The sequence below is a fragment of the Myripristis murdjan genome, chromosome 12, assembly GCF_902150065.1.
Source record: "Myripristis murdjan chromosome 12, fMyrMur1.1, whole genome shotgun sequence".
Lineage (NCBI taxonomy): Eukaryota > Metazoa > Chordata > Actinopteri > Holocentriformes > Holocentridae > Myripristis > Myripristis murdjan.
This window is the reverse complement of record NC_043991.1, coordinates 13,703,193-13,715,614: the sequence shown is the minus strand read 5'-3', so window position 1 is coordinate 13,715,614 and position 12,422 is coordinate 13,703,193. Positions and strand designations below refer to the sequence as shown.

The 12,422-nt window shown below is 40.8% G+C and overlaps 1 protein-coding gene across 2 annotated transcripts in view; it reads right to left on the bottom strand.

The window, feature by feature from the left end:
* Positions 1–1,011: 1,011 nt before the first annotated feature.
* The window catches only part of rai14 (retinoic acid induced 14), a 52,826-nt gene continuing 41,415 nt past the window's right edge, over positions 1,012–12,422 (bottom strand). Inside the window, exons 11-21 of one of the 2 annotated variants that reach the window (XM_030066060.1) lie at positions 12,235–12,321; positions 11,394–11,483; positions 10,473–10,613; positions 9,675–9,776; positions 8,234–9,022; positions 7,582–8,069; positions 5,509–5,677; positions 4,798–4,965; positions 4,430–4,588; positions 3,699–3,764; positions 1,012–3,134 (exon numbers count right to left, since the gene is read on the bottom strand). In XM_030066060.1, coding sequence (XP_029921920.1) covers positions 3,048–3,134; positions 3,699–3,764; positions 4,430–4,588; positions 4,798–4,965; positions 5,509–5,677; positions 7,582–8,069; positions 8,234–9,022; positions 9,675–9,776; positions 10,473–10,613; positions 11,394–11,483; positions 12,235–12,321 — 2,346 coding nt within the window. In that variant the 3' untranslated portion in view covers positions 1,012–3,047. The remainder of the gene's footprint in view (positions 3,135–3,698; positions 3,765–4,429; positions 4,589–4,797; positions 4,966–5,508; positions 5,678–7,581; positions 8,070–8,233; positions 9,023–9,674; positions 9,777–10,472; positions 10,614–11,393; positions 11,484–12,234; positions 12,322–12,422) is intronic. The other variant, XM_030066061.1, reaches the window with a different exon arrangement.

The window sequence follows — 12,422 nt, the reverse complement described above, 5'->3', positions numbered from 1 at the left end:
AATTTCTTGACTTCCAATTTTTTTCTCCAAAGACACAGAAGAAAATCAGTGATTAAATAAATAATCACGGCCACCTTCAAACTTCTAATTTGCTGCTCATCTCCTCTTCCTCACTCTAACACAAGTACCACCTCACTGGAAAACAAAATTTGTTAAAAAGATAGAGAAAAAAACAGAGAGAAAAAAGATATAAATAAAAAATACAAGAAATATCCCACAAAAAATGAAAAATCAAAAGAAATAAAATTAATTTTGTTTACCACAATAAAAGTGATGCAAACTTGTTGATTTAATTTAACATAATAGATTAATAAATAAATAACTAAGTCCTGAACATCCTATCCTCCTCACTTTTGAAATGATTTCTGCTCCCTTGGACTGACTGAAGTTACTGGTGTTACCGTGAAAACATTTTCTCTTATTAAAGTCCTACTGTAAGAGAAAGGAAGATGTACAGTGTGTTGAGTAAATGTACTTTGTATGACAGCACTGAGAGATCCTCTGTAGGCTGAGGCTGCCATCTAGTGGCTTTCACAGCCTCTTCGATCATACCTTGCTCCCACCTGCCAAAAGTCGGGTTTTTTATTATAATCATTTTTTTTTTAATAATGGCTCCTGAATGAACTAAGAAGTCTCCTGACCTATTTCAGATGACAAAGTTGCAGCTCTTGCTTTTGTTAGCCTACATAATATGCAATGAATTCATTCATTCATTCATTCATCTTCTAAACCACTTATCCTCACAAGGGTCGCGGGGGTGCAATGAATTCAATTTGTGAAATGAAAAGTTCAGGGGCCCTGTCACCATTTCTGTCTTGATCACTCTGCGCTGCATGCTATAACAATACTATTTAGAAAAAATAAATAAATAAATAAAAGTTTAAACATCATCATGTTTTCCACAATAAATAATCAGATCATTACTCTATGTGTGTTGATCTACTGAACACAGGAAACAAGAAATCACAGAGAAACAAGGAAATTGCTTCAAAATGTATTTAATGTGGGCAAAAAATTGCAATTACCAAACTTGTTTTTTTCCACTACAAAACAACTGATAAAGAAACAACCATCAGGAGAGTTGTTTCCTTCTCATCCCTTTGCTGATAAAAGACAATTCAGACAAGGCCTATTTATCTCTCTGCATTGCTGAGAGAGAAGTCAGGATGATGGACTACAAACTAAGCAACAAAAGGACACATTCAAAGACAAGCTAGGCCTCTACTCAGGATCTAAAAAAAATCTTATGTTCAGTACAAAGTTCCTGAGTGAGAGAAGGTGGAGGAGGCAGACATGAAATTAACAAAATTAATCAATCTAAGTGATTTAGTCAGGGTTCAGAGCTTTAGTGTCATGCACATTACGAGCAGAAAGGTGATATCTAAGGGTCATGGTTGTGAACACGCTGATCACCTCAGACTAATAAGGCAAAGGAGTTTGGAGTTGAAATCTAATCCCAAATATTGTACAGTGTTAATCCGTACCTACAAAGTAACATTGTAAATGGTAGAACTTTCCCCAAAATAAGACAGGAAAACCATCAATGGTGATAAATGAACAGGCTGGTATGATAAAGTCGGTTGACATGACAGGCTATCAACTTCAACAAAAAACGCGAGTGTCAGTGATTTTCTATTTGAAGCCAGAAAAATATTGTCTGGTTCTCTGGTTACCGTCCTCACTGCAGGCACACAACAGGAGAGAGAAGCATATGCAAAACTGACTGTTTGGCTTTCAGCATACACGTATTGTTCACTTTTCAAGTAACTGATTGTTGAACAGAAGACCAAAAAAGACTGGACGAGAAGATATGAAATGTAAGAACTATAATATCATTCTTGCCACTGATTATATACTGATCCCATCCTGTTGTTAGGTATTAGAGCCAAAATATATGTATGTTTTTCCATTATGTTAAATCAATCATTTTTAACCCCATATAGAAATGTGCATATGATACACAAACTAAACATTCAGGTGACACTAGACATCATAGTGCATTAATATACTTCTGGAAAAGCATTTCATTTATTGCAAAAAAAAAAAAAAAAAGAAAGAAAAGAAAAGAAAAAGAAAAAAAGGCCATCAAAAATCTACCTATCACACCTCTTCATTGTTCATTTCTTACAGTAACTTGGAAAAAAATGACATGGTGATACAATTCAATAAAATATTTTTTTTTTAATAAATGTTTGTGCTAATAGGAAAATAGTGATAGAAACAGTATCATGCATTTCTTCATACAAGTGCGGCCAAAAAAAAAAAAAAAAGAAAGAAAAAAAAAAGAAACACAACTGTCTGACTTTTGGGCTTGCTTTGAGCAAAGTCACATGCATCAAGTTGCAAATAATTTAGGTTGTATCCAGAAAAAGTGGACAACAATGAAACATTTTGACAAGTAAAACAGAACTAACACTGTTGATTCATAAAAAATAGATACTATCGACAGCAGCGGTACTTCATTGCTCCAAACAGACTTTGTAACAGAGACTAACCAAATCAAACTCAGCGTTTTCATTGCTGACTCTCAGCGTGCCCCCATGTGTTTACATCTGACTGCACACACAGGTTTAGGGATACTGCACACTTACAGTATAGTGTTAATGTGAACATACTTGGCCTAATTCAATTATAATAAGTTTTGCTGGTACACTCAAGACGTTTCCTGAATGTCCAGCTGTACAGTATCTGTATGCTGAAGGTGCTGGACTCGGGTTTCCCCAAAGCATCTTAGTGGTAAGATCACCTTTTGCTATTGGTTGACTTAGAAAGTGAGTCAAAAATGGCATCTGAAAGTCAGTGAACAACAATGTGCCCATACAATACACAGGCTTTTGATTGTAAACCTACTGCTCGGTAACAAAATGCCAACAGGAACCAGGTTCTTCAAAGGCGTAATTTGCTGTCAGGCTTGCTTGTACTCGGCACCAGGAACTTGGGAGTTTGGGAGTTTAGGAGGAAAATGAGGTGATGGATGCAGCTGGCAGCGGCAGTTCAGCTTTTGTTTCAGTGACAACATGCTTTTGGGAAACCAGGCCCAGTGTGTCTCAGCAGGCTTCCTTGGCTTGGTTTGGCATCTTGCACATCATCAGAATCTGCTTCAAGGCTTTCTGGACGTCCTCATCCATCTGACCCTGGAGCACACACAGAACATACTTAGTAGGTCTGACTACAAACAAATACATTAATGCACTGATATTAATTTTCAAATCAAATCCATTTTTTTTTTAGCTAAAGCGGATACTTCACCCATAATCATTTTTGTATCAAGTTCTCACCTTATGCCATCTTCAATGCCTGATAAAGACAATTTCACTCACAAGCCTTTACAAAAAACTCCAAAAGTGCCAGCCCTCTTTGATCCAATGGACCAAATCACACATGAGATGATTTTGCAAAAGTGGTTAACAGTGAACTTTTTAAAGAGCACTTTTGAAAGCGTTTTGCTGTTGTAAACGTGTAAAAGCGCAGCCCCAGCTTTTTCCATTGGATCAGAGACTGCTGGTGTTTTCAGAATATAAGGTTATCACGAAACTTAGTCTAAGACTGAGAGCAGCACAAAATTGGTGCTTGATATAAAAATTATGCATTATGGTTGAAGTGTCCCTTTAAAAGTCCATGCAAAACTGAAATCATTGGTAACGATGACTGAACTTGTTATAGGAAATGAACACAAGCTAAATAGTGTCTGGACGTACCTGGACAGCATAGAGGAGGTGCATCCTGTAGACTGACACTATCTCCTGGTGCTGCTTCTTGGACTCCTTGACAAACACAACAGTGAGGGAAGTTAGAATCTCTGGAGTAAAGTTTACAAAGGCAACTGTTTAAACAAGTTCCAGTTAAAAAAAAAAACATCCCTTGATGCCTTAAAAATGCTTAAATGTAACTCTACAGCAGTGTTCCCCAACCTGCAGGTTTTGGTTTCAGCTCTACTCTTGCACACATGACCCAATTAAGGCTTATGCACCTTTATGCATGCCCTGTTCAGGAAGATCTGTTTCAACCAATCAACATGAAGCCTTTAAATGGATCTAACCCTCCTGCTTGCTCGCACTCCAGCTCCTAACTTGTATCGTATTTGATAATCTATGAATCTAAAAATGTATTTCTTCAGCAAATCTCTGAGTTACATCAATATTGTTCATGTGAAGCAGCCATTTCCAGTTGGTGTTGCTGAGTTTGTGAAAATTAAACACTCCAGTGACTGGCGGGGCTGGTGCTAATGTTATAGAGAGAACAATACTGTCAGTTGACTCAGCCATGGCATTGGCTGCTTATTTTGCTCCTGATACATCTTATAGCATATAAAAAAAAAAACTCCACATGGACATGTTAGCAAAGTTAAAAACTTGATTTTCACTGGAGGGGGGTCATTAAAAAAACAAGGAAAGTTTTGTATGGATGTTGTATTTAAAAGAAATCTTACTGCTAGTTGGCACTGCAGTTGTTTGATTTGTTGCTGCAGCGTCTCGAGCTGCTGGTTCTGCTGCTGCCTCTTGGAGGGGGATCCAGAGCTGTAGGACAGCTGTGATAGGCTGTTTAAGGCATCCCTCAACTTCCCCACCTCCCGGGACAGGTCATCTATCTGGAAGAAAAACATTTGGTTATTAAAAAGTTTAAGAAATGGAAAAGGGAAAGTTTAAGAAAATAAGATTGTTTTAAGCTTGGCAAATATTTAACAATATACTACCACCACTCCCACTAATAGTAATAATAACAACGTAACCCTCATGACACTGAGACTATTAACATGTTAGGCTGATAAAATGAGTGAACTATATATGTATCACTCACCCTCTTGTTCTTCTCTCTCTCTGAGCTAACGTGATTCTCCACCAGCTGTTTGAGCTGAGAGACAGCGTCCTGGGACTCAGCCAGCCTGGAGGTCAGGGTCTGGTTCTCCTTCTCCCTGGACATCACCAGCTCCTGCAGCGCCTCTCGCTCTGCACGACTTTCTCGCGCCTGACAGACAAAGGATGGCAAAGTAAGCATCAGGGAGTACTTGATATGAAGGATACATGGGGTTAGAGGAAGAACAGTCAGGAGGGTTTTTTTAGTGGTGGTGAGAGAGGGTATGGTTTGACTAGGAAGTTTTTGGTTTGACACATTTTTGCCCTAGTTTTGGCTGTAATGTTGGATCTTTGTATACTTCATGACATTTCAACTGTTAATTCTAAGCATAATCCTCTATCCCACCCACTCACCCATTCACACACTAATAACTGCAAGAACAGATGCTTAAATATGGGTAAACAGATTTGACAGAATAATGAGATTGCATTGCAAAAGTGCTAAGAAGTAAGAATATGGAAAACATAAAATACTGGAAATACAGGAATTCAGTGTGTCAAGTCTTTCCATCATCTTCCTTCTTCTCCCTCCTCCTTATTTCCTCTCATCCTTATCTCTTCACATTCCACATTTAAAAATCCAACTAGCCTTTCAAGGGCCTGTTTCTCTTCCCATGTCCTGCCTTCCTCACCACATCCCCCCTGTTTTATTCACCTCTTGCCATGCGGCGGCAGCCTCCAGAGCCATCTCGTCCTGTTTCCTCAGGGCCCCCTGGAGGAGCTGCGTGAGGTGGCTCACCTCCCCCTCCAGTCCCTCTTTCATGGTGTCGTGCTCCAGACGGGAGACTGAATCATCTGGGGTCATGTCTTTCTCCACGGGCAGCCTTTTTGTGAAATGAGCACAAGAATGTAACTTTGTTTTGAAAGGTGCTATGCAAATAAAGCTGTTATTATTATCAAGAACCATGGTGACACATAAGCTACCAGTATGTCAGCATAAATAATGGTAATGTGTCATTAAAATTCTCAAAATACAAGATTCTGTTATCGCTTGTATTAATGGTCTATAGAGTTTTCTATTTTGAAACCTTAAGATCTTTTGACTGATGTGAGAATTACGGTGTCCAAAAACTCAGAGTTATTTGTAAAAGGCCTCTGAAGATAAATTTGGAAGAGCAAACATATCATTACCCAAAAAGTATTATGTCTACTGACTCAACACTTTAGAAAGAACTTGTGTTAATGGCCATGACAGAGATGAAAAGTATGCAGCAGGAATAAAACAGGAATCCCCACCTATATTTTACTTTCACAAGTGGATGTTCCTCTTCATATCATCGTGAGTAATGACAGTGATTTGCACTGTGCAAAAGCTGGGGAGCTGTGAAGTACTACTGCCAAACAACATAGCAGCTTTGAAGGTCAACACAGTGATGCATTGCCCTCGGGAGTTTCTCACCGTGATCAAAAGGCAGGGGAAGTGGCAGTTATCGCACAGAGATCAACACATTCTTTCATTTTTCACTGAACAAAATTGTCATAAACGCTCTACTCCTTCTTCTTCTTTGAAGTTTAACGACAGTTGGCATCCTTTCAGTTGTCATAAATGCTGTCCTGAAAACTAAGAAAAATACAGATGGGCAAGATCACTGTCTCCTCACACGGACAGGCCACAATTAGCCCATTTGCAAGGAGAAAATGCTGGCATTTTACGCTTCTCCAAACCAAGGATCTGTCTAAATGTCACACTTTCAAGTTTCGTGACACAGTATAAAGCAAGAGAAAAAAAAATCATATTAAGAGGCAGGTGTGGTTGTGAATGGTACAACCAACAGGAATTTGCCTGCTTGAGATGTGATTCCTGTGTCAAGCAAGAGCCATTTTTCTTTTATTAGTGAATGATTGATTCCATTTTGTAACACTAACCATGACTTTTTCCTAACCTTAACCAAGTAGTTTTGGTGGCTAATGAGGTGACAAGGAAACATTCAGCCAAGCCTAAATGTTGATAGGCAACGTATTTTTAGTTCAGAAATACTGATATTCCAGTGTATTTGTTGGCTCATAAAATAGATCAGCATGGGACCCCAAAGGAAACATGGTGACCCATTTGTTCACACTAGTCCTGTGACTTCAAACCCAGCTGAGGTCATGCCACCTCAGGACCTGATCTGATGACTCCTCCGCTACATTAGTGAGAGAAATGAGGAGGACTTATAGTATCTGGTGGGGAGCATTGGTGGGTGGAGCACAGACAGCTATCTGCAGCTCAGTATCAGCATGAAGATATTGATGGGAGATTTTCAACACATTAACTATCTTGGATTTTTGCATTCCTGTGCCCCGGGTTAATCTCTGCAACATGCTCACAGGATAATCTTAGATTAACTATTTTAATGATTTTAAAATCGTAAAATCTCCACAGACATGATACAAAAATTCTGCATTATGAGTGAAGTGTCCCTTTAGACCATGTCTAGGAACATATGTTCCACACAGTGTTTCAGTCATTTTTAGAAATTGGAAAGCTATTGTTCTCATTATTCTGCTGTCTAATAGTTTTGTTATTGTGTGTTTTGGCAGTTTGATATGGTTCTAAAGAGTTGAGTGGGCTGTTAGGCCTATGGTGTTATTAATTTTTGTTGTATTTTCATTGTTGTGACAAAACTGCCACTGCGTGGAAGTGACAGTAATAGTACCAGTGGCAGTACAAGTAGCAGCATCTATCAAGTACATCTGAAATCCGACTTTTCAGGCTTACATTAACCATCAGACTTTTCTCTCTCACCTGTTCTGAAGAGCATCCAACTGCAAGGTCTTCTGGGACAGCTGCTGTTTCAGGGCCTCTGATTGGCTCTCCAGCTCTTTGATGGCATTGCCTAGCGACGACACCACCTGAGTGTGGTCAGCAAGGGCCACAGAGCCCTGCGCCTGAGCCTCCGCCTCCTGCCTCAGGACTGAAATCTCCTGCTGAGCGGCCGAGTATTTCTTCTCTGTCTCCGCTAACAACGTCTGCAGCTCCTCCAGCCGGGTCTTCAGCAGCTGCACCTGCTGCTGCTGCTGCTCTGAGGAGGAAGAGGAGGCTGCACTGCTCTCGGCTCGGGCCTCGGCCAGCTGCTTCTGTGCAGCACTCAGCTGGCTCTTAGTGTCACTGAAGGAGTGTGAGAGTTCCAGCAGGCGGCGCTGCAGCCCAGCGATTACCTCGTTCAGCTCAGCCTTCATCTCATCAAAGTCTTTGGCTGCTGCTTCCACAGGCACGGTACCCCTTAAGGCCTCCTAGACAGCAGGAAGGGAAATGAGAAATGTAATGAAACTGAGTGAGAAAAATATCAGTTTTAGAAGACAGTGAACAAATGAATGAGCGACAGTGATGAAAATTAGGTTGAAGTTAATTTATTTGTGCTTTTTTGTTCAGAGTTTTGTAGAGATTTGATGTTTACCTGGAGCATCCTAATCTCCTCCTGTGCCTCCTTGTACAGCTCCTCAATTTGTCCTGTCCTCCCGTCCTGTTCTTTTCTCTTCACACTCTCTCTTTCCTCCTCTGCCCTCCGAAGCACCTCCTCCAGCTGTCTGATCTGTTGAGCTGCGTTTTCCTGTTCAGATCCTGACTGGGCGAGCTGGGCCTTCAGCTGTTTCACTTCATGTTCAAGAGCAGAGATGTTTCTCTGGACTTCCTGTTTCTCTGCCAAGTCACTTCCTCTCTCTCCTCCTCCTCCTCCTTCTCCCCCCATCTGTGCCCTCAGCTCCTGCACCTCCTCCACAGCCTGGTGGTACCTCTCCTGGGTCTCTGTCAGTTTAGCCTGAAGCTCTGCGAGACTCTCCAGCAACTCTTCCTCTCTTGCTCTCTCCCTCCCTCTTTCATCTTCCTCTCTTTCTCTGCTTCTCTCCGAGACGACACCAGGTTTCAGCTGAGCCTGCAGGGAGCGGTTTTCCTTTCGGGTTTCCAGTAATTTAGTCTGAACGCTCTCTAGGGCCTGTCTCAACAGCCTGATCTCCTCTTTGCTCCCTTCCCTCCCAGTTTCACTCTCGTCCTCCTCAACTCTGTCTTCCTGTCTGAGGGCCACACTTCCTGAAACATCCGATCCTTCCCTTTCCACTGGCCCGGAGGAAGAGGCTTGTGGCAGCAAATCAAAATCATCCTGCGTGGAGTGGAAGGAGGAATTGGAGGCCATGCTATTTGGACGACTGGTCTCCTTCAGGTCCTCACCTCCTTGGAGGGATGGACGTTTCTACAAGATGGGGAAAGAATGGAGTGATTCAGGGTGAAATGGGTAAAGCGAAGCAATTAAATTATTAACAACAACACATGTATTACCTGCATTTATGACTACACCAGTGAATTTGCTAAATGCTGTTATTCTGTAGATGCTTTGTTGCAGATGTTTGTGCTGTAATTGGATTATTTCACTTCTTACATGGAACATGTGCAGTAGTCATTGGACTTTTACTACTGCTTTTACATTAGGGCTGAGCAATTAATCAAAATGTCATCGAAATCGCAATATGGCCAAGTGCAATGACAAGAGCTGTAATTTTCTGATAAAGATAAAATATGTGATATTATTATGAATGAAGTGTTGTAGTGTTACTGAGATGCCCCGGTGTACAAATTGTACTCTGAAGAAAATTGTTTGGTACAGACGCCAGTAAAAATCAAGCATTACGGTGCAAAAATGACCATTCCTACCAAAATCGTGAATCAGATCAAAATCGTAATATCTGTAAAATCACCACATTTTCTTCACCATACTGCTCAGCCTTACTTTACATTGAGTGTGTTTGTTTGTTTGGGGTTTGACTTGTTTCCGTCGGTCATGTTACGCATGGGAAAGCACAGTTAAACACTGTTTGTCGAGCCAGCTTGTGCACTAGTGGCCTTACCTTCAGTAAGTTAGTGAGCTGCTGTTTCTCCAAAGTAAGAGCAGTGATCTTGGCTTGCAGAGCCGAAACAAGAGCTGACGTTGATGTAAAACTTTGCTCGGCCTATTTAAACACACACACACACACACACACACACACACACACACACACACACACACACACACACACACACACACACACACAGGCAAAAAGGCAATGAGCAGGACCACTAGCTACCAGCTGAAAAACAAAACAGGTTGTAACACGTCCTAAGGTTAGGCTAGACCTCCTTCAAGAATGCCTAAGGTGACGAGGATCAGCAGTGCAGAGTTGTGTGTTGTCACTTGTTTTAGGAAAGTAGTGTCGATTTGAACACCAGAAAAGACCTTTAAGAAACTGGTGGTGTATATAAGAACAGGTAAATTGGATACAAAGTCCAAGGAGATACTATATTAAAATGTGCATTGACTATTCTGCACTTTTGTTCTGTTATGCAAATTTTTTTTAGATCTAACTCATCAACACGCTGCCTTACTGAGAGTCTCTGACATCCTAAAAGTAAGATTTTACCATTGTGACTCCAAATAATGTAATCACACATAGATATCTCAGATTAGAATAGGCTAACTGACCTGGCCCCTATTTGAATGTATCACTACAGTGATTTTACCATTTCAGAAATCTGTCTCCATTTGCAGCCTTCACTCAAACATATTCAGTGCAGAAGCAGCCCTCTGTCTCTCTGATTTCTCTCTGATCTAAAAGCTTCACGGCACTCCATGTAAACAGTCATCGCCTTGCTGTTAAGCTGCAGCTCACCTTTGCTTCAGGCTCAGTGCCGGTCACTGCCGTCTGCTCCACGATCTGCTTCAAGTCGTTGATTGTCTCCAACAACATGCTTTTCTCCTCCTGCAGCTTCTCAACCTCCTCTCTCAGTGACGCTCCTCTCACCTCATCCTCCTTGGAAAGAAGGAAGGGGAGGAGAGCAAGGGGAGGGGAGCAAGAGAGGGACAAGGGGGACAAGAGAAGGAGGGGAGTGTAAAGGTGCAGGTAAGAAGAGAAAGGAAATGAGTGAAAGCAGAAAAAGCAAAGAGAGAGAAGAAGAGAGGGCCAAAGTGGGTGAAAGGGAAGGCAATGTGTTGAATGTAAGTTAACTTCATACATACATTGTTAGACATGGGCTAATATTTAAAGGACCATACCAGTGATTTTGAATGGTGGGCCCATTTCCTACAATTTAACCAGATTTTATATTGCAACAAACCGTCCTGGAAATCATGTGGGGGCATTGAAGATTCTGCAACATATAATTAAATTTTCAAATCCGAATTTTTGGTTGAAACACCCACCTTATAATGTTCTGCCTCTGTGTCTAACAAAGTCATCAACATTCATAAACCACAGGACTGATAATTGCCTGTGTAAAGGAAACATTTCCCCAGGGACTATTTTCTGGCGAAGGGATTGTTTGACTCCGCCCAGTTTCAAGTCATCAAGACACAACAGTGCTGCTGCTTTTAGATAAACTAAAGTGAACGATATTTCAGTAAACAAAAACCGCAAAATCACTGGTATTTTACACATTGGTCAGCAGCTCCATTTTCTGCACAGATCTTAATACGAAGTTATCAATCAAACTCTCACAGATGTGGGCAAATTTGCACCAAAATGGAGAAAAAAGCACAAACTAAGGGCCAGTACAATTTCCAGCTGCCATCTGACTTTGATTCTCTTAATTACCTTGTAGTTGAAACTCTTCGGGGTTTCACTTTTGCTGGACACAGGAGTCCCACTGGAGACGTTGTATGAAGGAGAAGAGAGCCCAGAATTCTGAAGGCGAGGATGGAGATACAGAAAAGGAGATTTCATTTTATATTTTAGTTGGGGTTCTTCACAAAGCACACTCAAGTCCACCTTTGTCATTTATCTGCTTTAAAAAAACAGGCCATTAGCGATGATAAGAACAATACTCAAAATCAAATGGTGCAGAACGCTAAGCTCACATGTTTTTCATTCATGTTTAAAATGAAAATTTAAAATGATGAAGCATGCTAAGGTAAGATAAGCTTGGTATGAGGCAAATGGACATTAACACCCCAAACGTTTGCATTAAGTACATTTATTTCAGGCTTTAAGGAGCAAAAGATAAATTCAAATCGTGCAATTTAGGATGACTGCATAGTATAAATGAATATACATACATAAAATGTGTCAGGGAATACTCCAATGTTGTGGGCAAAATAGCCTTTTTCCAACTTATGACTTTTTACAACTTGCTAAGTTGACACAAAATACACGCCATAGGAACCGAACCACAGGTGGAAATGGGATTGAATGGGATCTTGTGTCAGTCTGGGTTAGTTGGAAAAAGGCTATTTTGCTCAAAACGTGGAAGTATTCCTTCAAATGTACAGTATATTGTGTTCAATGCTAAACCAATTTGAAGTGTGTGGAGAAAATATGTACGCACACACACACATTATGCTGATACATTTCAAACTGATATTGCACCCTGCAGATACTCAGACATGCATCATGTGTGGAGAAGCACATAGAGGCGATCAGATACACATGCATTTACCTGCGGTGGGCTAATAGGAGGTGGAGGTGCTTTTCGTTTTTTGGGGGTTGTGATCCGTTCATCACTTAGTTTAGCTACTTGATCATGCTGAGGAGCAAGCAAAAGAAAAGAGAGAAAGAGAAAAGAACAGAGAGAAAAGTGGATTTTAGTTGGTTAGTGAAAGAGAGGGATTGTCAATCAAGACAAGA